The sequence below is a fragment of the Limulus polyphemus genome, unplaced genomic scaffold (assembly GCF_000517525.1).
Source record: "Limulus polyphemus unplaced genomic scaffold, Limulus_polyphemus-2.1.2 Scaffold172, whole genome shotgun sequence".
Classification (NCBI taxonomy): domain Eukaryota; kingdom Metazoa; phylum Arthropoda; class Merostomata; order Xiphosura; family Limulidae; genus Limulus; species Limulus polyphemus.
The window spans coordinates 577,268-600,141 of record NW_013665782.1 but is presented as its reverse complement, the minus strand read 5'-3'; the positions used below and the strand labels follow the sequence as shown (position 1 = coordinate 600,141).

The following is a 22,874-nucleotide window of genomic DNA, read 5'->3' as shown; positions in this document are numbered from 1 at the left end:
TACAAGATGGATGTAAATTTGGTATATAACAAAAAGTTACCATTTAGTAACACAAGATGGATATAAATTGGGTATAAGTTGGGTATATAACCAAAAAAATACCATTTAATAATACAAGATGAATATAAATTGGGAATATAACAAAAAAATTAACATTTGACAATGTCAAATGGACATAAATTGAGTATGTAACAAACAAATTACCATTTAATAACAAGATGGACATAATTTGCATATATAACAGAAAAAAAAATCCATTTAACAGCACAAGATGAATATGGAATGAGTACGTAACAGCAAAAAAATGGTCATAAATTGGGTTAACAATTGTCTAAGTATATAAAAATAGACAAACTATTTTGGAACTTTACCACACGTCATTACAGTCTATGTCGCCATGTCCGTACATGACGACCGTGGAACTTGACAATAGCACTGCAGTGTAGCTTCTATTGCATGTCTTGTCGTGATATTGTTACGTCCAAAACACAATACCCCTCGCTGAATGGTTTCCATAATTCATCTAGTGTAAGGAAGACAACAGTTCCTAGCGCTCGTTTCAACAGTCCAAGCGCACAGAAATCCATCCTTTGAGGTACGGTTGAAAGGGAGGTATAACTGGAAGCCTTATTTTGGTTAACTTTTCTTGATCGTGTAGCGTACTGTTGACTGGGTCAATTGAACGGCTATTGTCACTGACCTTTGTGTTCATCAATTCTCACTTGTTATAAAACGCAGAACTTTGCTTGTCATGCATATACTGCTGAAGTAGGACTTGTTGCAGGTCTCACTCTGTATGGTCCGGTGTTCTACGTTGATGCAAATTATTCTGTTTGTTTGTTTTTTAACCACTGAGCACAAGGGATGTTCCCATCTTTCAAATTTTAAATTACTTACGATCTGGATGTATGAACATTTTGTGTTAGAAAGGGTTGCTACGTACCTTTCCCAGTAGCGATCAATTTTCGACTGCATAACCTTACCTACGAGCGCCAAAAAGTGTCAAAAGACAAACATGATACATGATGTTCCATTGCAACTTTATAGGGACTGTGGTTGTCACGTGACTTAGTAATTTGTATATTCAGAATCGTTTTAGTATAACGTACTCAATCCTCTGCGTAAAACACACACAAGGAAAATGATTTTTTACTGACGTTTTCAAAGCTAATCAGAATAAAACTTATCCGTTTTATTAACAACTGAAATGTTCTTATATTTCTTAGCTGAATATCAGAATGAAAAATATTGAATTGTTTGAACATTTTTATTTCTGTTCGTCAGAAAACAAAACTGGGACACACGTATTTCAACCCAGGTGTTGTGCAATCGTCCCGAGTAAGTAGAAGTACACAGGGGTGTGTGCTGCATGAAAAAGTGCCATACTTATTTCCCCCTACTGTAATTACTAGCACGCTAACTTGGGAATGATTTAGTGCTGTACCTTGAATGTAACTATGAAGGAAGAATGAACCACCTAACCTGCTTATTATAACGTTCCAATTCCGAGAGCTTTAAGTGTGGGTCGTCGCGATCAATGTTTGTCTGTATGTGTACTTTCAGTCCCACGTGTAGACCTGTGAAACTTACAAACCGTGAGCCTGTACATATATATCCGCACGTTTTTCAGCGACTCTACTGTTGGTTACCATATTTAATCCAACTTTCCGAAATCAATATCACAATGCATTTCGGTGACTCGAACAGAGATCTTCAGTATATAATACCAAACACTAATTACCTTTGTCTAGATAGTTTCAATCGATATAGCATTCAAATACTAATTTGTTTGATTATTTGTATATTGACTACTTCTTAATAATCAATTCAAATTCATTAAATCATAAAAATCATTGATATCAATAAGAATAACAATTACATTCCCGGTTTATCTAGACTTTTCTCTCTGTTATAAAAAAACAAACAAATATGCAGTTAATAGAGCTTGAGAAAAAAGCTAAAAAAAAGAAGAGATATATACCATAACTTTGTGAGCAATGAATGATAGCTTATGTATAAGAAAGCTTGATTGCTGATGTATTGCTAATTGGGATTACGTTTGAATACATACAGAAAAATGTTATTTATAAGTGCTTTGTTAAACTTAATACATTATTTATCGATATTAAAGATCTCTGACTTAGTTAGTAATAAGAACATAATGGAATACGTTACTCGGATTTTGTTATTACATATATATTTAACGGTTTGCTGATTTTTAAAATGGATGTTCATTACATTTTGCCTTATATTGGTCAGTTAATCTATATAAGTACATTTTATCCGAATATCTCATGCAGGTTCCTAAGTCACGTTGTTAATTTATTTTTCAATTCCATTTTTGGTTTATTCGCAATTTTTCGAGCAGCCCTCCCCACCTCAGATGGTCCAGTGGTAAGATTGGGGGTTTAAAAAGCGTAACTTTGTTCCATTGTCTAACGAGCTTAACTACAAGTAATATTTATCACAGTTGCGAAATATAGTAATCAAAGTTTTTACTACAAAATTTACGCGTTTTCTGATTCGAAATGCAACTGAAAGAAATATGAAATCGAAAAGAAAACTGCTTTTAGAATTCAAACAAACGATAGGATAAGACTTCAAGAATTATTGTTTTTTAAACAACTCAAGTAATCTTTTAATAGACCAATTTGATTAGCACGTAAGTTTTAATAAAATAAATTCAAATATATTTTAACTCTATAAAAACGACAATTAGAAATTTAACTATAAACTTGGGAACACTTTTGCTACAAGGTGGTTGAAATAATGCATTTATTACAAAAAAAAGTAAAAGGTATTCTCTCTACAAGGATTCTTACTTGAAGTTTCGAAAAGTTTCTATTCACTTAGTGTAATGTTTAGTTAAATAAAAATATCAACAGATTAGTTTTGTGTGTATCAAAGTTCGAAAATACGCTTTACTGTATAAGCATTTAGAAAAATCGCTTCTATCTTACAATTTATTTTACTTTCTTTCCAGTTTAAGGAGCCTAGTTGAGAAAATTCCTCAGCTCTGTTATTCAGTATTTTGTTGGTTGCATTTCGCGTGGGAATACTCGGGGGTTATCTGCGTTAACCGTTCGTAATTTTGGAGTTATAACCTAAAAGAAAGACAATAAGTTAATACCACCCCAATATGCTACTTGAATCGAAGAGTGGGATTTTACCGTTAATCTAATAATGCACACACGGCTCCAAAGTGCGGGACCCGAACCATAGAAAATCAGTTCGTAATCCGAACTGTTAAACACTAGGCACAGCTCGGCCCTTTATTGAGTAAATAAAGTAAATAATTAACCTTCAAATTGACAACTTGTTTTTATACCGTTCACTACTGGTGGGGTCACATGTTGCATTAAATTGATTAATTTTATGTTTTTGTCTGTTATAACACACACATTGTAAAAAAATTGGCCAAGAAAATTCGATGAAATCACTCATTTCCTAAGTATAATACACAGAGAATCCGAAAGCAATTAACGGGTTTATTGCATTATTGATGGTATTTTTTTTACATTCTTACTATGACTTATATGTCACGAACTAACGAGAAACTTGGTGCATAAATATAGTTTAGAAAAATATATTTCAAAAGCAATAGGGATTATTACGGATCCCGCCCTCTACGGATAGATTATTATTAAGTTAATGTTATCAATAATGTATTCCAACCGACAATATATATTTTAATACGCTTTTCAATGCAGTTAATATTTTTTACAAATTTTGTAGAGTTTAACAGAAAGATGAGTTGCTAAAGAATAATTATATAATACACTAACAATACCATAAAATGTTTAGAAATCCTAGAATTACAGTTTTAAAGGTAATCGTTAAGAAAAACTAAAATAAAACTGACTTACTTTGAGAATCATTACTGGGACTATTATAAACACTAGTCTGCTTCTAACAGTGAAATGATAGGAGATTCTTTCCTTATAATACAAACAGCCACTTCATATAGCTTTAAAACATATACAACCCCACAATAGATCAGTGATAAGAATAAATAGTTATAATGCTACAAACCGAGGTGTGATATCAGCGTATAGTCACAGCAAGACACTCTCCTTTTTTGTGATTAACAAGAAAGAAACAATATATATATATATATTATTGAACTTCAAAATATTCTCATGTTTCAGCTGTTTAATAATATTCTAGTTCGTGTTTACAGAATGAGAGAGAGAAAGGTATTCATTATATTATCCTGTCATTTAAAAAAGCTTCCAATGCTCATTTTTTATCCAAGTACTACCAAAGAGCAGTTGAATAAAAATAAAGTGTAAATTCAGGGAGAAAAAAACATTTGAGTGCTTGACTATCACATTTACTTTATTTAACAAATATTCATTATCTTTATTTTTTATTCCTTAATTATTACTTCTATACTGTTTCTTTTTTGTTGTTCATTTTCCTGTACATCAGCATTGTTAAAATTCTTGGATAAACAAGCTTCGACTTCATTATTTTTGTGTATATACACAAAGGAAATGTTTCAATAAAAGATAACATCACACACAGTCGGCTTTCTACACGTGATTTTATTCAAACTTGAAAGTTGTTTTCTTTAAGGACTTTAGAGATAATTCAATGGATCAACTTAGGCTGAAACAACACTGACATTTAGTTTTCAATATAATCTCAATTGTAAAATGAATAAAATCCAGAACAATTAAAAAACTTCAAACGAAAATGGTAAATTGAATATGAGTGCTGAAGTTTCATTCAATTCCATTACTCAGTTTAAAATATTGTGTTCAACAAACGTTAAACAAATAAATGGATGTGTATCATGAAATTCATAAGAATTGCATATATTAACAGTCACACCTATAATCTCTACAAAATTAATTTTACACTATCTACTTGAAAAAAAAACACCCACTTTATAAAGAATTTACTGAGTGGATTTTAAAACAACGTTTCTGCGGAGTTTTAATGTTGTTGTTGTTTCCTTATTATACGACATAGATTTATAGTCACACAAAATATAAATAGACACAACCATTGTTGAAAGTGCATTCAACTGGCTTAAACTTAAAAATTGGTCATTTAATCTTTTTAAATCTCTAAAGTATATTGGTAGTCAGTTAGATTTTGAAGCGTTAAGAAATAAGAATAGGCGATAAGCCAAACTCATTTAAGTACATCGTAAGAAACAAACTTGGTATAAAAATATTATCCACAAGCAAAATAAGGGCAGAGAAATAGAAGACATACATTCAACAGACAAGCAGGTAGACAGACAAACAAACAGGTAGATAGTTAGGTTAGAAACTGTAGATATAGAATAAGAAAGAAGTTTGAAATAATTAATACCGAACAACTTGACGAACAAATAAACGTTGGTCAATAAATATAAATATCTGTGACTCTTGGTAAAGAAAGAAGCTAATCAAATAACGATTCCTCGAGACATACATATTTCCAATACGAATAAATATGCTGCCTAAACTCATAATATTTATATGTATATTGACGTTAACAGGATATCCGAGCTTAGTGTACACTTATTCATCTTCTGAGATAATGAAATTCACTTTTCCAAACTGTATATATATATATATATATATATACATATATATATTATGTTAGTTTTAAACTATTATAGTTACAAAATACTTAATTGTTAAAATCCCTGTGAATTAATAGAGTGTTATTCTGAAGTCCCTACAAGTTACACTATAAACAGGTCAAAAATGTGATCTTTGAAGTGAAAGAAATTGTACAAAATATACTGTGAAACCACTGCATGTTACACTATAAAGATGTCAAAAATGTCATATTTGAAGCCAAAGCAGTTGTATAACACCCATAAACACAGCTTATTAGTATGTGTAAGAGGTACACGTGAGTTTGATTTTAGTTAGAACATGTAAAGGTTTTACCCAGAAAATACTGTGTCATAATCTACAAGACAATCAAGTAGAAGGCATCATTGCATGGTCTTTCTCTTTAGCTTCATTTGAGTTTTATTTACTATTTTAAATTATTTTTCAGTGGAATTTCAACACAGAACAACACAAGACGATTTTTGTTTTTTGCATAAACTTTAAGATGAGAATAATAATAGTCTTAGGTCGTCAAACATAGTATCATCTTAAGAAATATAACTGTTTATGTTCAGAAAAAAGAACAAATAAGTGTATGAACATTACTTGGTAGTGTTATATCTATACAGAAAAGAAAAAATCGAACTTACTTTGAAGCCAGTAATATATCCTTTCTTCTAAATATTTCGTTAGGGTCTGAAACGTTTCGAGACAAATATTCTGCCACCTGGCGTGAAGGAAACTCAGTTTCACAGACATAACCAAGATCTCTAGCAAGGTGGATTGCTTCTCCTGGACAACATGTTTAAATTATAAACATTTCTTTTAATTATTGAAAGTATTCCCACTATACTACATTTTGCTTCAGATATTCTGACCACTTCATTTATCAGTTAGTTTCGTCTAAGTGTGAAGCAAGATTTTACACAAAGCCAAAATCAAAAATATATCAATGAAAATCGTTTAAAAACTTCAGTATATTTCTCCCACTTCAGCTAAATCTTTATTTATGATTTTAAAATATTTTGGGGCGAATTTTGAATAGGGACTGACCAACATTTACGAAATACAATGTTATATGAAGAAAATATAAATGGAATACATATATAAATACGTGTACAAAGCCTAGTATCCTTTTGAAATAAAACATAACTCGAACAATCGCATATGTAATATATATCTCACAAAAACAATATATCTACGCGTTAAGAACATATAACAAAATTAAAGTATATAAAACTCACTAGTACCAGTAGCTAGAAGTCTTGATCTCACCTCCCCACACACACACTTTAAAACCCAATTGTAGACTGAAGTGATTATCTCTATTATGATAATTAAACAACACAGTCTTATATGTGTTTAATAACTTATCTACCAAACAAAAAACGAAATAACAGTGTAACATATTGTATTTAACATAAATATTGTAAGAATGTTAAATCTAAACAACTTCTATCTCAACATCAATGTTCTTTTTTTTTTTGAAAAACAACAACGTAAAGTAGTTTATGAAAAAATGTAGAAATATATATATATATATATTTGTTACTGAATTTTGTCTGGGATAATTTTGTTGCCTTATTCATGAAATTAACGAAAGTTTTTAGTAAATCGAACACTAACATCTCTTACAAAAAAAAAATCAGTTTTTGTCTGGAAGAAAAACTTATCTAACTTACCTCTTTCCACTACATGATCTAGATATACGCATTTTAAATTAAAACTATCTTAATATGGATACAGTCTTCCTGTCTATCTTTTGGAAGGTTTACGGTCGTCTAAACAATCGACACAAAGATACAGATATGCGTTAGTTATAATACCTGGCGCCATGTAAATTAACATAACCAAGAACTGGTGTTAATTAAGTAGTGTCTCCCGTAGATTGATCGGCTTACCTTCTACGAGGGAGGTAAGTAGAGTGACGTTGGCAGCTTTCCGACGACCCGCAGGAAGATTCAGACCAATCTTCTCCAGTTTATCACGAAGGCACTTCCCCCCGTTTTTAGACTTGGCCCTGAAGAAAACAATGGCACTCATAATATAAGAATACGTTGAAGATTACAAAGTTGTGTTAGCACTGAAAACAAGTTACTATTTTCATTAATTCGTAGACGAACCATCTCGGGAATTACGTGTTTCATTATATTAAATAGAAAACAAGTAGTTAAAAAAAATAAAGTGAATATTTCTGAATTAATTCGCCCAATCAGTTTTTAAAATATGTAGCAGGTGTTCATTATTTAGCTCGTTGACTGTTTATCTCTGAGAGAATACAAACTGTAGCAGTTTAAAATATCTGAAATATTGTTTTTTTAACAAATAAGAAACAGTATTGGTGTAAGTGTAAATGTGTATATTTAATAAACGTATGCGGAAACTGGTCATAATGAAATCGTTATAAATCATCCTTAAGTAAAAAAGAACAATAATAATATCCTTTGTTCATAAATGGGAACAATTTATCATGAAATAACCTTTTGTCTTACGTTATTCTATCATTAAGAGAAACGGGTCACGTGGTTTATTCTGTAAAACTAGTTAGTTACAAAAAAGGAAAAAAAAATCAAAAATCCATGCTAAAAGGAATTTCTTAGGAAGAAGTAAATTTTTACATTAATGCATCCTTTTAACCACAGAAAGAAGTCATTAAGCGTGAAAATAAGGTAAAGGACGGCTATTTCTGAAGTAATTAACCAACCTTGGCAAGCAACATATCACCAAGCAAGTCACTATGTCGAAGTAGAGAAAAAGAATAGATTGGTTTTGTGTCATAAATTTACTGTCTCTCTCTCTTTTTTTTTTTTTTTTGCAAAAGTTTGATGACATTAGTACCCTATCCGTAAACGTACTTGTATTTTGATTTACTAATTTCACATGCATCCTTATGCATCTACTTTCAAATCTACGTAAGCCTAACATTAATTCTTTAGTTAGAAACTGATAAGGCTCTGGGAAAAAAATAATAATTGAAAAAAAATAATAATATATTTAAGTAAAAAATATATCTTCCACAGAATGTTATAACAATTCAACGGTTTATTAAAATAATATATCCCAACAGAAGAAACATCTATATAACCCAAAACATTTCTTGAGCAATGTTTCGTTGTTTGTCAGATACTTTATGGAAAAACGTAAATACTTTTATTGCAGTCAAGAAAAATTATGTTTTTGTGGAAATTAGTTTATATAATGCATGTTTAGTATGATAAAAATATCTTTCTGATATGGGGATATCTATAATGCTAACGTTTGCGAAAATAATGGCCAAAATACTGTACAAGATTTATAAATTTGCTTAAGGATGAAGTTCACTGCAAATAACTTATTACAATGAGCTACAGGTTTAGACCCTGAATCAGTAATAATGTAAACGAAGAAAGAAAAAAACGTAACTTGATGTACATATAGAGCCAAAGGGTAAAAACAATTGTTACAACAGTATACTTGGTTTGTCTTATTTATTGTTTTATTACCCACTAACATATCTTCACGGTTCTAAATAAAATATATCACTTTCGCCTTTTCAACACGAAATAAATAATCAACCTTATCAAACATAACATTTAGTTTTATGTGGGGCATAGCTAATGGGTAAAACAAAAAATTCAAGTGCTTTAACCATTGTTGAAATTGCTGCCTATTCTGCATGGCTGGTTTTAAATAAGTAGGGTTATAACTGGACTTGTCTCTTATAAGTATGCCTCGTTAAACTCGAAGTCAAACTTGTTTTTACCTTGAAATAGTAAATTTAACAACAGATTTTCCTTTCACGTCTAAAAACCCCAAAAGTTAGGGAAAATAAAGGCTTCCTGTGGAAGTTAGAGCTTTGTATTATATAATATTAAACATAACTTCCCCTGAACATTTTCACATTAGATTTCTATAATGTATCACATTCAGTTCTTCTTTATAATGATAATAAAAAAAAGGCAACTAACAGTTGTAAATTGGGATTTTTTGTGTGATAGTGGCCGGAATTCGACATTAGTTATACTTAATATAGGGGCTGATATGCTATCCACTCGTCTGGGGGTCTCCCCCAAAACATCTAAGATGCTAGGTTGTAATCATTTAGGTGGACGTAGTAGGATTCTTTTATCTTATCTTTCTTCTCCGAGATTTATAGCCCATTATTTTATATTATTCTATTTTATTCTGTGCAGATACATCAGCATTAAAGAGTTTTTTTTTGTACATCTACTATGTACCTGAATTGTAACTTTCGTTGATCTTTTTATTTCTCTAATGTATTGAAGTTAACATTAACAAAAGATATTGTAAACTAGCTGGAGTACCCTTACCCTGGACTGAAGTTATGCAAATTCATAATTAATGAAAGGTTATCTTAGAACACAAAGAGTTGCTTCCCTTATATATAATTGTAAAAAACGCAAAAACGCCCATAAAAACACAAAATGTGAAACCGTAAATTTGCATGTATCTCCACGTGGATCCGACAATCCCTCATGCCAAATTTGGTGAAGGTCCATCAATAGGGAGCAAAGTAATGATAACAAATGCAAAAACGCCCATGAAAACCGCAAAACTGAAAATTTGTATGTATCTCCCCATTGACCCAATAAACCTCCATACCAATTTTGGCGAAGATCCATCCACACCCTGTGAAGTATTTACGTGGACATACAACATACAGTACTATTATATTTATATAGATGTTCTCCGCTGTGTCTTTCGGTGCTCGGGTGTGTGGTAACTGCGAATATATTGTATTTTGTCTTTTGAATACTTTACTGACGTTATTCTATGCTTATTTTTGGTATTTATCTTCTTTATCAAGTGCTCAGAATATCCTGTGTCAAGAAGGGTTGCAATGGTGTATTTTCATCTTTCATCTTAGCAATACTGTATTACAAATCTTGTTCATTCTGGAGACTGTTAGTGTGCTTTGAATTATAGTCAGATATTTATAAATATCTGTGGGTTTCCTGTAAACTTCTGCGATATACGAGTATTGGTGTATAACGTTAGAAGGATTTTACTGATAAAATGTTACGTCATTTTGTGTGATGGTAATATGATGTAGTGAACATATGCAAAAATATCTAAACCGAATTACTACATTAGAATATAAAGTTTTATTAACCCACAAGCTCTCAAGTCTTAAAAGAGCTTTTTATCAAGTGGAGTAGGTTAGTTTTTTGAATTTCGCGCAAAGCTACACGAGGGTTATCTGCGCTAGCCGTCCCTAATTTAGCAGTGTAAGATTAGAGTGAAGGCATATAGTCATCACTACCCACCGTAAACTCTTGGGCTACTCTTTTACCAACGAAAAGTGGGATTGACCCTCACATTATAACGCCCCCATGGCTGAAAGGGCGAGCATGTTTGGTTTGACGGGGATTCGAACCCGCGACTCACAGATTGCGAGTCGAGCGCTCTAATCACCTGGCCATGCCAGACTTATCAAGTGGAATTACCACACTAACTGAAAAAACGTTTAAAAAGATATCAGTCGTGTAAAAAAAAAGAAAAAACATAAGCTCAAACATGCATTGCTGATAAGGCGTGTATCAACAATATTGTATAAATTTATTTGTTAATTTGCAAATATTGTATAAAATTAGTTAAGATCAACTTATTTACCTGCGATACGTAAATTCACAATTTTGTAAAACATACAGATGTTGGCAGTAAATACAAATAATGCAAGTACAATTAATACATATTTAATAGAAAACACCTAAGGTGTGAAAAAAAAGGTGCGGCCAAAAAGAATCTCCTATGATTAGTACTTATTATACTTAGATGTATTAAATAGGTGTAAGGTGTCTAAATCTCTGTTTGGTGAGCACTATATACACACTACTGCTACATTATTGTTGTTTGTAAGAGTTACGTCGATCGCTATATTTACATTTTGGGTTTATAAACTTAGTTGTGTTACAGCTAACGTTGATTTTTATAAGAGGGTTATACCTCTGTTTTTTACTTTTTCTATATTTTTTTATGGTGGAGTAGCCAGGATACTTTAACTTATTATTTGTTGTGACAAGGGTCTCAGTTATAAATAAAATATCTGCGTTAGTATGTATATATAAAGATTAAGCGTACGACTTGAAGGAATGAAATCAAAATTATCAGCCAAACTGGCAGCTATACTTGTAGCATTGGTAAAATTTTACACGAAATATCCATTCATTAGTTAGCCAGGCAGCGTTTTTTTTTGTTCAACTTGGGGCATGGTGGTGGGTAAAACAAAATATGTGGCCTAGCTAACTACTAATGAATAGTTGCTGTAAAATTCTTATCAATGCTATATGTGTAGCTACCAGTTTGACCGCCATTTGTGGTTTCATTCCTTTAAGTCACACGCTAAATCCTTTTTTGGCCGCGCCTTTTTTTTTTTCACACCTAAGGTGTGTTTGACAATATATCATGACGTTTTGTCAATACACACTAGCAGACCACAGCAAGTAAAAAAGTGACACTCGATAGTAGCCAACATTAGCTTTAGGATCGCAACCCTCTTATTCGGAAAAGACCTTTACTTTATAGAACCAACCAGATTCTTAAAAATATATGGTGGTAGTTTTCCTCTCTAAAACAGTGTTAATAACCTCCTTTATTGTAACGCCACGGAAACTAAATTACCAGTTTCTTGTCACCGCCCTCATGTATTCGGTAAACGCTCTTTGATTAGGAGAATTTCATAAAATTTAGCAAATTTGTCTTCAAAAGTTGACAATGAATAATAACCGTCCACCCTATGTTTCTTTTAAAAACTTGAGCTAGAAACTTCTAATATAGTTTGCTTGGCCTAACCAATAGTTATGCATCTGCACGTGCCTTCACTCTATAGTTTTGGTGCTCTGAATTAGCAGTCTTCAATCCGAATGGCAAAAAACTAAAAACGGTCTACCTTTGCTTTTAAGTAAAGCTGTAATAAAAAATTTAGACTGATAGCTCACGTGACGTTTTGCGTAAGCGTGCGCAAACGTTTTGGTCAAAATTGAGCGGTTTTTGTTGAATAATTTTGCACATATGGCTTATATTCAGGTTAAATTTGGCAACTAATTGTAGGTTGTAAAAACCTATCAGTGTACCAAGTTTGAAAAAACTCTATGAAAGTTAAATATGTTTTTCTATCAAATAAAATTTCCGTACTTTCGATGCGAAGAAAAAAAAAATTGGAAGAAATTCAATCAAACTTCGGGATTTTATATCTCGTGTATTTCCTAATAGATTGCCTTGAAATTTGGTATGTGAAATAAAAATCTAAAAATATGTGATGGTCTGGATTATCACAGTCCGAGCTACAGAAAGTGGAAAATCGCTAAACTATGACTCCTGTTAATATTATATTTTGTACTACATCAAGTTATATCAAGACACACGGTGGTGTGTCGTGCGGCCAAAACAACCTGCAGGATACACCATGTACTATTAACAAGAAACGATAAATATGTCTCAAGGAATTAAGTAACATAGTGTTCTATTGTATACAAAACCTGTCGCATAATTGTCCAATTGAACTATGCTATAGCGGGTTTTGTAGTATTTGAAATATTTTACGATAAAATCTCATCTCAACTTGTGTGGGTGTTAGAATGGTTTTAGTGGTTAAATATCAAAACAAATTCTGTTGTCTTCGAAATAGTTTAGTTCTGAAACGTCACATCATCCTGTGCAGTGTTAGAAATATGTCACAAATGAATGTCACGTAAACTTGTGTAACATTAAACAAATTTTTCTGACAAAATGTCACATCAATTTTTGCAGTATCACAGTGATTTACTAGTGAGCTGGATCTAAATACTAGACCAATACATTATTTTGTATGATATCTTATAGACTTTCGCTGATGTCACGTTAATGTTTGAAGTGTTAATCGGATTTTAGTATTTAAATATCACATACAGACTATCACATCAATTCTGATATGGTACAATGCTCAATAGCCACAACATTTGTGACGTTTTAGCTCATAACCAAGCACACATATGGCGTATACCTACCGTCTGAGGACTCCTCCAAGCAAAGAGGCATTGAGGCATTCTGGAGGAGCTAATCGCCGCTGGATTTCTCCTACTGTTACCTTGTACTTCGATGTCGAGCTTAGTAGGGACAGTCGCCCCGGTACCGAGCAGAAGACGTCGGATGGTGCTGCTAAACCTCCTAAAAATATGTTCTTTTGATTTTCACCATTACGTGGTTTGATACCTTAAAATGAAAAAGAAAATGTTTCGTTTTTTGTACCCACAAGCTAGTTCTTCGGTTACGAGTGCCTCCGGTAACAAAGATATTTTAAATAACTAAAAGTTATTTCACTATAATGTTGTATCAAGAATACCGTTTGCTACGTTGATAAGAATATTGTCTAGGTATTAAAACATTTCACTTTAGCATCAAGTTATAATAAACCATGAGACTTTCATCGCCGTTGATTGTGAGCTCACTTTTAAGAAAAGACTAAAATACTATCACTGTCTTCTAAACGATAATTCATACACCTTTAACTTATCCAACTATGTTCACAGGTCACAATATTCCACTTATATAAAGAACTAGGAACACTATACAAGGAATCACACAAGCAGTCTTCTCTTGAACTAAAGGCATGTTTGTTTTTCATATACATATACATTACATACACACAAACATATATATATATCATATATATATATATATATATATACGATCGTACTTATGTACGGTGTAGAAAAAGCAGTAATTTTTTAAAATAATGGCTAGAAAGTTATGAATCTGTGAAATATAAATTTAGAGAGAAAACAAATTTTGTAAGATAACTAGTTTTTGGATCGAAAACACACTACAAACTACATGCTTTTTTCTCATATTACAAAAAGGTAATAATAACGATAAAAAATCAGCTACATTATCACACTCACCTTTTCTAATAACACTGTTGTGATCACCAGCAAAAATATTATTTGCATCTTCAACTTCCGTTGTCTGTGTTACAAAATAAGTTCAAACTCAGTTATCTGGTTATTAGTATATATTCAAACATAGTGAAGTGCTAATAGCATATTTTCAAACAGTGATTTAGCTGGTTTAATATATTTTTAGCATACAAAGACTGTTCATAGGATATATATAATTAAATTCAATGAACTAGTTAGTAGAATATATTGAAACACAATGAACCACATAGCCAGTGTACATATTTAAATTTAGAGAAGCAAGTTAGCAAACTATATTTAATTAAACTGATTGAACATGCCCGCGGGATTGAATCAAACACAGTAAACGGTCTATTAAGATATCACGAATTAGTTAGCAGTACGTATTTAAACTCAATGATCTGGCTAGTAGGATATAATCAAACACATGGTAAATTGGCTAGTAGAACAAATTTAAACTCAATAAATGGCTATTAAAGTATATTCAAATACAATAAACATTTAAACTCGGTGAACTAGTCAGCAAAATATCTTCACGTTTAGAAAACTGGCTAGATAATGGCTAAATGTATTGGCTAATAAATTAATTGCAGCAAATGATGCTACAAATTCAGAAAACTGATAAAATGTATTAAACTTAGTGACTGACTACAAACAAAATGTATTAAGTCAGTAACGTTATTAATATATATATATATTAGAGTTGAATAAATTATTGGAATGTTGTATTCCAATTAACGAGAATAGCGTTTAAGATGTATTTAAATTCAGAAAACAGGTTGCCAATTTTATTTATATTTTGTGCGAAAGCTTTTGAAATGTGCTCATTTCATGTGTACTGTTTGGTAAGATACGTTCAATACCATGAACTAGCAATTATATTAAACAATAGTAGACTATGTTGTGAGATGTATTTAGTTTTAATAAACTGGCTATTAAGATGTAACTAAGTAAACTGAATGGTACAACTTATATTCAAATATAATGAACTAGGAAGTAAGATATCTTAATATCTATGGCACTAGCAGGTGAAATATTTTAAACCTAATTCAACTGGCTTAGTGTAATATATATTAAGATTAATTGAACTAAATGGTAAAATAAAATTAAGATAGCTGAGTTGAATAGTAAAATATGTTATAACTCATTGAACTGCTTTGTGAGATATATTCAAAATTGTGGACAAACTGGTTAAATACAATGTACAAAGCAATTAAAGAATGATTGAAATTTGTAATACTTTAACTACGACGAAGCAAAACCACTGTTATAAAATAATGTCAATCACCTCTCAATTTATATTTATATAATCAAGCACCTAATTGTCATGTGATCTGAAATGCAAATGACTGGTTATTTAACCTACGTTCGTGAAAGAAACTATGGTAGACGTGACTGTGCTTCTTTACAGTTCATAATTTTCACTTCAGTACGGAATACGAGCAGCAATAGTATCTCGTATGAGTGTTGAATATTTAAAATCAGAGAGTGCTAATAAAGTCCTATGCGATCCAGGATCACTATTATCAATATTGTTTTTTTTTCTTTAGTCACTTCACAAGTTGCAACGTACACCCTACATATGTTCGATGGAATTGGAATCCAGGATTGTGCAGGCCAGTCCAGTCAGCGATTGATTCCTTCTTCTTTAAGGAATGTAACAACACGTTTAGCATGATATGGATTAGGTGTTGTCATTCCATTTTGTCTGAAGTAAAGGCCAATTGCATATGGTAGTTCAAAACGTTATAGGATGTAGTCCCTATCATTAATGGTATTATTCTGGAGAATATAGAGGTTTGTGCGTTGATGAATACTTATTTTTGTTCACATCATACGTATATTACTGCTATAAGTGTCATGTTGTTGTATGAAATTGGGTTTGGATCTGGTCCCTGATCGTGTTCAAATGAATGTATAATTCTTATATGGCTGCAAGGTAAAGCACAACTGGTCTATAAAAGAATATTACTCCACATGTCATTGGTCTGTTGTCACAATTACAGACGAACTGCATTGTGCCTTGTTGTAAGAGGATGTCATATAACTGGGTGTCTACTATACAGGCTAAACTTATGTAATCTGTTTTTAACTATCGTTACGCTGTCATAGCGTCCAATTACAATTCTGAACATCTCAGCATCGTAACAGGTATCAAACGTTTACAGGCAAACCAAAATCGACAGATAGCAGCCGTCTGGTTAGATATGCTCAAATTTAGTAGACTTACTCATGAAATGTGCAATGGTTTAGTAAACTGGCTGTTATTACAACATATTCAAACTAGAATATTAGGAGGTAAGAAGTGTGCATGTCTATTGAAATGTTTAATGAAAATCACTCAAACTATATGCACTGGCTAGTACGATATTTTCAAGTTTGATGAACTGGTTATTGGAGTATTCTGAAATTCAGCAAATTGGCTTTCATGATATAACTGATGGCTTGGAAGATATATGTATGCACTAGTTTGCCCCTGAAGAAGAAAGGTCATTATTTCAAAAGTGCTCGGGTTATGTGGTTTTTATTCATTTCTATCAATACTTCTTGAACCTACGTATTTTTCGAACATGAATGTATGCACTATAAGATATATCTAAATTATTTGTAATGTGTATTCATACTTGAGTGAGTAAATAACAAGTTTTAAACAGTGTCTTGGTTATAAAGTAACAAAATAGGTTGGTTAAGGCAACATAGTGAGCTGGCTTGATAAGGTAACACTAGGCTAGATAGGAAACATGGTAATCTAGCTTTAAATGTAACACAGTGGACTAATTAGTAAGGCAGCACAGTAAATACTAATACGGTAGGTGACACAGTGAACTTAATAGTAAAGTACAATGAACTGAGAAGAAAAGCAACACATTCAAGGATAATAAGGTAACACAGAAGACTGACTAATGCGTCCATACAGTAATTGTTAATAAAGTAACACATTGGATATTTTACGAATCACGTAAATGCTAATAGGATAACGCAGGAGATTGACCAGTAAGGCAGCACAGGTATCATAATAGACTGACTAGTAAAGCAGCACAGTAAATGTTAATAAGGTAATGTAGCGGTCTAGATAGTAGGTTGATAAAGCAAGCTTTCTGGTAAGATAACACTATACCAATGCTAACCCAGTAGGTTGGTCAGTAATCTGGCTAGTAAAGTAACAGTAGTTACACACTGGCTGGTTTTAAAGGCAACACAATGGGCTAGCTAAAAAGATAACACAGCGAGCTGTCTTGTAATATAACACAATGGTCAGACGTATAGAATGTATTCGTTGCATTATAAACTCACAGTATCAACTTGAATATTTGCTTTAAATGTTTATATATTTTAACCAACTATTCAGCGTATATCAGCTTCTGGTAAGAATTTCAAATCACTTCTTCTGGAAGCAGACAAAAATCATATAGTACAATTGTGTACAGTGCTATAATCAATCACACACAGAAAAATAATTGTGTAACATTTATATACTCTATAACGTTATAGTATTACGTTACCCGGCCTGTTAAATTTAAAAATGATATTTCTGAATACTTCTAACCCGGTGGCTCTGCAGTAAGTCTGAGATTTATAACACTAAAAATCGGGTTTCGATACACGCGGTGGGCAGAGCACCGATAGCCCATTGAGTAGTTTTGTACTTAACGACAAACAAAAAAAAAACGTGTAATTTACACTGCGTTAAAACAAACTGTTTGTGAATGTATTAACTGAGCTATTCAAAAACCCTTCTTACACCAGCTATATTTTTCATGTAGGGCTAAATGGATTTTAATACTGTTATATCTTATCATTGTTTCATTACACTTGTGAACCTTTAAGAATGAACTTGATACCCCTGTGCTAACAGATATTATACAATGTAATATTTTTTTTATGTTTCACTGCTTAAAAATCGTTGATTGTAACAATGATTTAATTAATGTATAACATTAAGTGCAAATGAAAACATGACATTCTGTTGATTTTTTATTGCCAGTAAACTAATAGGTGTACTTTATGACCTCCAGCAACTTTTCTTATAGATATGTACAATAACCCTATGTTTTTGAAGGCTATTCTTTTGTATAATGTTCAAAGTTTGAACCGTTGCTGCAGGCGTTTCAAGTCAGGAAGTTAATTCCCAAACTAGGATGCGTCCTACGTGAAAAAAGAGAGAGAGAGAGAAAAAAACGCTAACTATTTGCTGAAATAAAAACAACGCAGAACAAACAAGAATGTTTTTGAGCAACCCGGATTTCTTCTTTAAGTTTCTATTTCCTGTTTCCATAACTGTTTGAATAGCATAACCTTTTTAAGGCAGGTCAACAATCGTGGTAATTTTAAAAGTCTTAGGTAGCAAGGCTATATAATTCCTCTCAGAAATATAGCTATGTGACGCACACAAATAAAGGTTGGCAGGTAACCTCATGAAGGTTGATTTCAACAAACACAAGGCTGATAAAATTAATGTCCATTATTGATGGCTAAATATTTCAGTTTTAATGGCAAAAAACTACACGTCAAATAATTTCTGTGAGCGCTTGGGTATATTGCAGTATTGAATTTGTAACACACAAAACTAGCCATAAATCGACTTCTTCGTAATTCCTTTACATAAATTTCATAAAGTCTTTGACAACGTATCAGTCCTTAGCTAAAGGAGAATAACATTCAGTAATAATATACTGTAATATTACATCACAAAAGGACTGACAATAATTTAAATCATATCATTCTTTACTGATTCGAAATGGTCTTTCTCTAAGAATGTAATATAGTAGTATTTGAATAATACGTTGTTTGTTGTATGCCGCTGCCAATAAGGCCTTTTGTTCCTTACAGGAGCTCATTAGTCTTAGTTGAAACGTTATTTAGGAGCAATGCATTTATACTCGGCTAATAAACAATAATATAACTTAAATCATTATGGGTCCTTATGTGACTTAATATTACATATGCAATTTTTTAACGTTATATTAAAACAATTTTGAATATCGAAACCAGCAAGTCACATGACTACCACAGCCTATATAAAGTCGCAGTGTAACGGTCTGCATCAGAACTAAGCTTTTTACATTGTTTGGCGTTGCATAGGTAATGTGATGCCATCCCAAACTGGTCGCTTTGGGTAGGGTTTACTTTTTAACGCGTAATATTCATACATACAGATCACAAAGATGTGTTCAGATCGGATATTTAGAATTTCCAAAAAGTTCAGTGGCAAAAGCTGTTCATGTGCCCCTCTGGAAAAACGACATAAGTCATGTTTACGCAAGAGCCTTTCACGACATATCTCCTTAACCCTTCGCATACTTCAAGCAGCTGGAGAAAAAAAAACAACTGGTATTCATGCTATTTCATACGATGACATACCGGAAAAGCGACCGGACCGAGTGCCTATAGATTTCTGTGAACTGTTGAAACGGGCGCTGGGAAACCGTCGTCCTCATACACTAAATAGATTATGCTGGGAAAACAAGCATAAGGGAAATGGTGAAAGTTCCCGATTTAGGGACAGATTTCTCCGCGAAACATCATATGGAGGAAAACGGTTTTAGGATTCGGATTCAGGACATAAAAATGCACGCGAGAATTACTATTTCGTGCATTTTTGGGGTGTGTCGTTGTCGAGGTATCCGTGTTAGCATGGATGAAACAGTGCTGGAACGATATTCCATCTTAACCTGAATGAAGTGATACAGAGTCGCTGTTTTACTTAACATATGCAAAATAGTGTTAATCTGGTGTTTTACTCAATCTAACATCACATCATTTTACTTAGCCTGTATAAAGTAGTATGAAGAAAATGTTTCAAAAAACGTTTTCAAAGTAGTGTTGATCTGATATTTTATTGAACCTGATTAAAGTAGTTAAGAATTGATGTTTTACTTCATTTGTATAAAGTGGTACTGAGACTATATTTTAACCTATATGCAGTGGTAATTAATGGTACTGAGACTATATTTTAACCTATATGCAGTGGTAATTAATGGTACTGATACTATATTTTAACCTATATGCAGTGGTAATTAATAGTACCGAGACTATATTTTAACCTGTATGCATTGATAATTAATGGTACCGATACTATATCTTAACCTGTATGCAAGGGAAATTAATATAACTGAGATTATATTTTAACCTGTATGCAGTGGTAATTAATGGTACTGGGATTATATTTTAACCTGTATGCAGTGGTAATTAATCTGTGTTAAAGTAATGCTGAACTGACTTTTTACTTAACACGTATTAATGGTGTTCTATTTAAATTGTACACAGTGGCGTTGACCAAAAGTTTTACTTACTTAAACAGCAAAAATTATTATTGAGTTGGTGTCTTAAACTAGTTAGCCTAACTATATGGTTAAAAAAAATCTCTAGATCTAAGGTTTTATCTCACCAGCACTGTAAGGCATCTTGAAAGTCATAATACTGAGATCTCTGTCGTAATATTGAGAGAAGTGTTGATAAAATATGAGAAGTACTTGTTGCTTTTTTATAACTGTAGTTAGGAAGCGAACTGTTGATCCCTTGTACTTCTAGTTTACCGAAGTGAATAATAAACGGCATAGAAATGCTACAATATAATACTGCCTTTAGAGCAAAATACATGTCCAGAAATCTTAAGGTCTGAGTACAGATACGAAGAGCACTTAAAATAACAGTGAAGGTGTGGATCATTTATCGAAACGATCACTTCTTAACATACGATTTGATCTTATTCAGTTCTTAAAAACATTAGCCGAACAGCAAAATAATATTTTCTTACGAAACTAGTTAGTAGGTGTGAAAAATAATGAAAACTATTTTCAATCTTGAAAATTGATAACACCAATATATTCATGATTATTTTAGATTCTTTATGATGTAGTCCTAACCAATTCTGCGAAGTAACAAATAAATTTGTCTTCACAGCTACACTATCAATCTGGGATTAGATTTCTCAATTAAATATTAAAAAAATAAGTTCAGTTGGAGATAAGTTTTTGTTTGTTTGAAGTTAAGCACAAAGCTACACAATGGGCTATGTGTGCTCTGCCCACCACGGGTATCGAAACACGGTCAATTCGTTATTCAAACCTCAATTCTTTCAACATATATTAAAAATAAAACCTCTTCTACACCGCACTTCTATTCTATGTAAATGTAAAAACGCTTAAGAAAAGAACCAGAAAATAATCTATATTATAACTGTAATGCCAGTATTAAAAACTGTCTAATTGGGCAATTGCTATTATGTACCTTAAGGATATCACGTGATAGTTTATAAAGTAACAAAACTGGCCGAGTTGATTCCACTCTTTAGAAAGTAAACTGTACTTTCCTATTTATTAGATTGTAATCAATATACCTGAAACCTATTTCCACTTTTAAAATATGATCAAAATCAAAACTTTGGATTTTGTGTAATCAGACAAAAACATTAATTTTTCTTCAATGTGATTTTATTTTTTTAAAAATGATGTACTCATTTTCTTTGTTAGAATTTAAATTACTGCTGATAATGTTTTACTTAACTTATATAAGATGATAATGAGGTATTGTTTTATTTAACTTCAAAGAAAACACATCTTGAGATTTTCTACAGGATGATGGCTATGCCAAAAAATATTGAACAACAATGTAGGCTCAACAAAAGTTACAGTATTGATTTTTTTTCCTTATAAATTGTTTAAATAAAATTTAAGTACTTAATTCATTTCAATGTTAGTATTTTGCATGGCAAATACAGGTAAATTTTGTGTGAAAAGAAATGGAAAAAGGCACAATTTCATAAAACTAAATAAAGCAAACACCGATTGTTTAGATTGATTGTTGGAAGGTATTGTAAATAAACGGTTGTCGAGTTCAAGCGTAAAAAAAAAAACATATGATATATTAATGTGTGAAGACGTACAAAGCATTAACATTTCAAGATTCAAGAAACATTAATGTCTGAAGAATACTTATTAATATTTGAGACTAAAGACAAATTAATGCCTGAAGACCCAAAGCATATCAGTGATTGAAGAACCATGATATATTAATGGTTGAAGACCCAACACACGTTAAATATTTGAAGATTCAAAACATATTTCCTTCGTATTTTACTGTTATTGATATCACTTGCACGAACACCAGCCTCCAGTCAATTCCCAGACAGTTTTGACCTGAGTAAATCTTGGCAGAAACTGGGGATGACGAAACATACCGAGGAAGCCATTGCCCCCTAGGGTTGCAACAGGTACCAGGCCTCGGGCTTAAAGAGCCACACCTAATCATTTCGCAGCTTTCATGAATGGAGAGTTTACTTTGGTTAAAATACAGGTAGTAATGGTTAGAGACGGCTTGAATGGGTAACGAAGAAAAACTTTAATATAAGTTTAACATAACAGCAAATATACAACGTTTCGACAAGGTACCTAATGATGACAAAACCTTGTTGAAACGTTGT

The 22,874-nt window shown here is 32.1% G+C and overlaps 1 protein-coding gene across 4 annotated transcripts in view; it reads right to left on the bottom strand.

Moving 5' to 3' along the window:
• LOC106478011 (transcription factor AP-2-beta-like) overlaps positions 1-22,874 on the bottom strand; it is a 174,808-nt gene that overhangs the window by 5,333 nt on the left and 146,601 nt on the right. For all 4 annotated transcript variants that reach the window (XM_022381532.1, XM_022381533.1, XM_022381531.1 and 1 more), the window contains 4 exons: positions 14,438-14,501; positions 13,544-13,748; positions 7,460-7,578; positions 6,209-6,350 (listed from right to left, as the gene is read on the bottom strand). In XM_022381532.1, the coding sequence (XP_022237240.1) occupies positions 6,209-6,350; positions 7,460-7,578; positions 13,544-13,748; positions 14,438-14,501 (530 nt within the window). The remainder of the gene's footprint in view (positions 1-6,208; positions 6,351-7,459; positions 7,579-13,543; positions 13,749-14,437; positions 14,502-22,874) is intronic.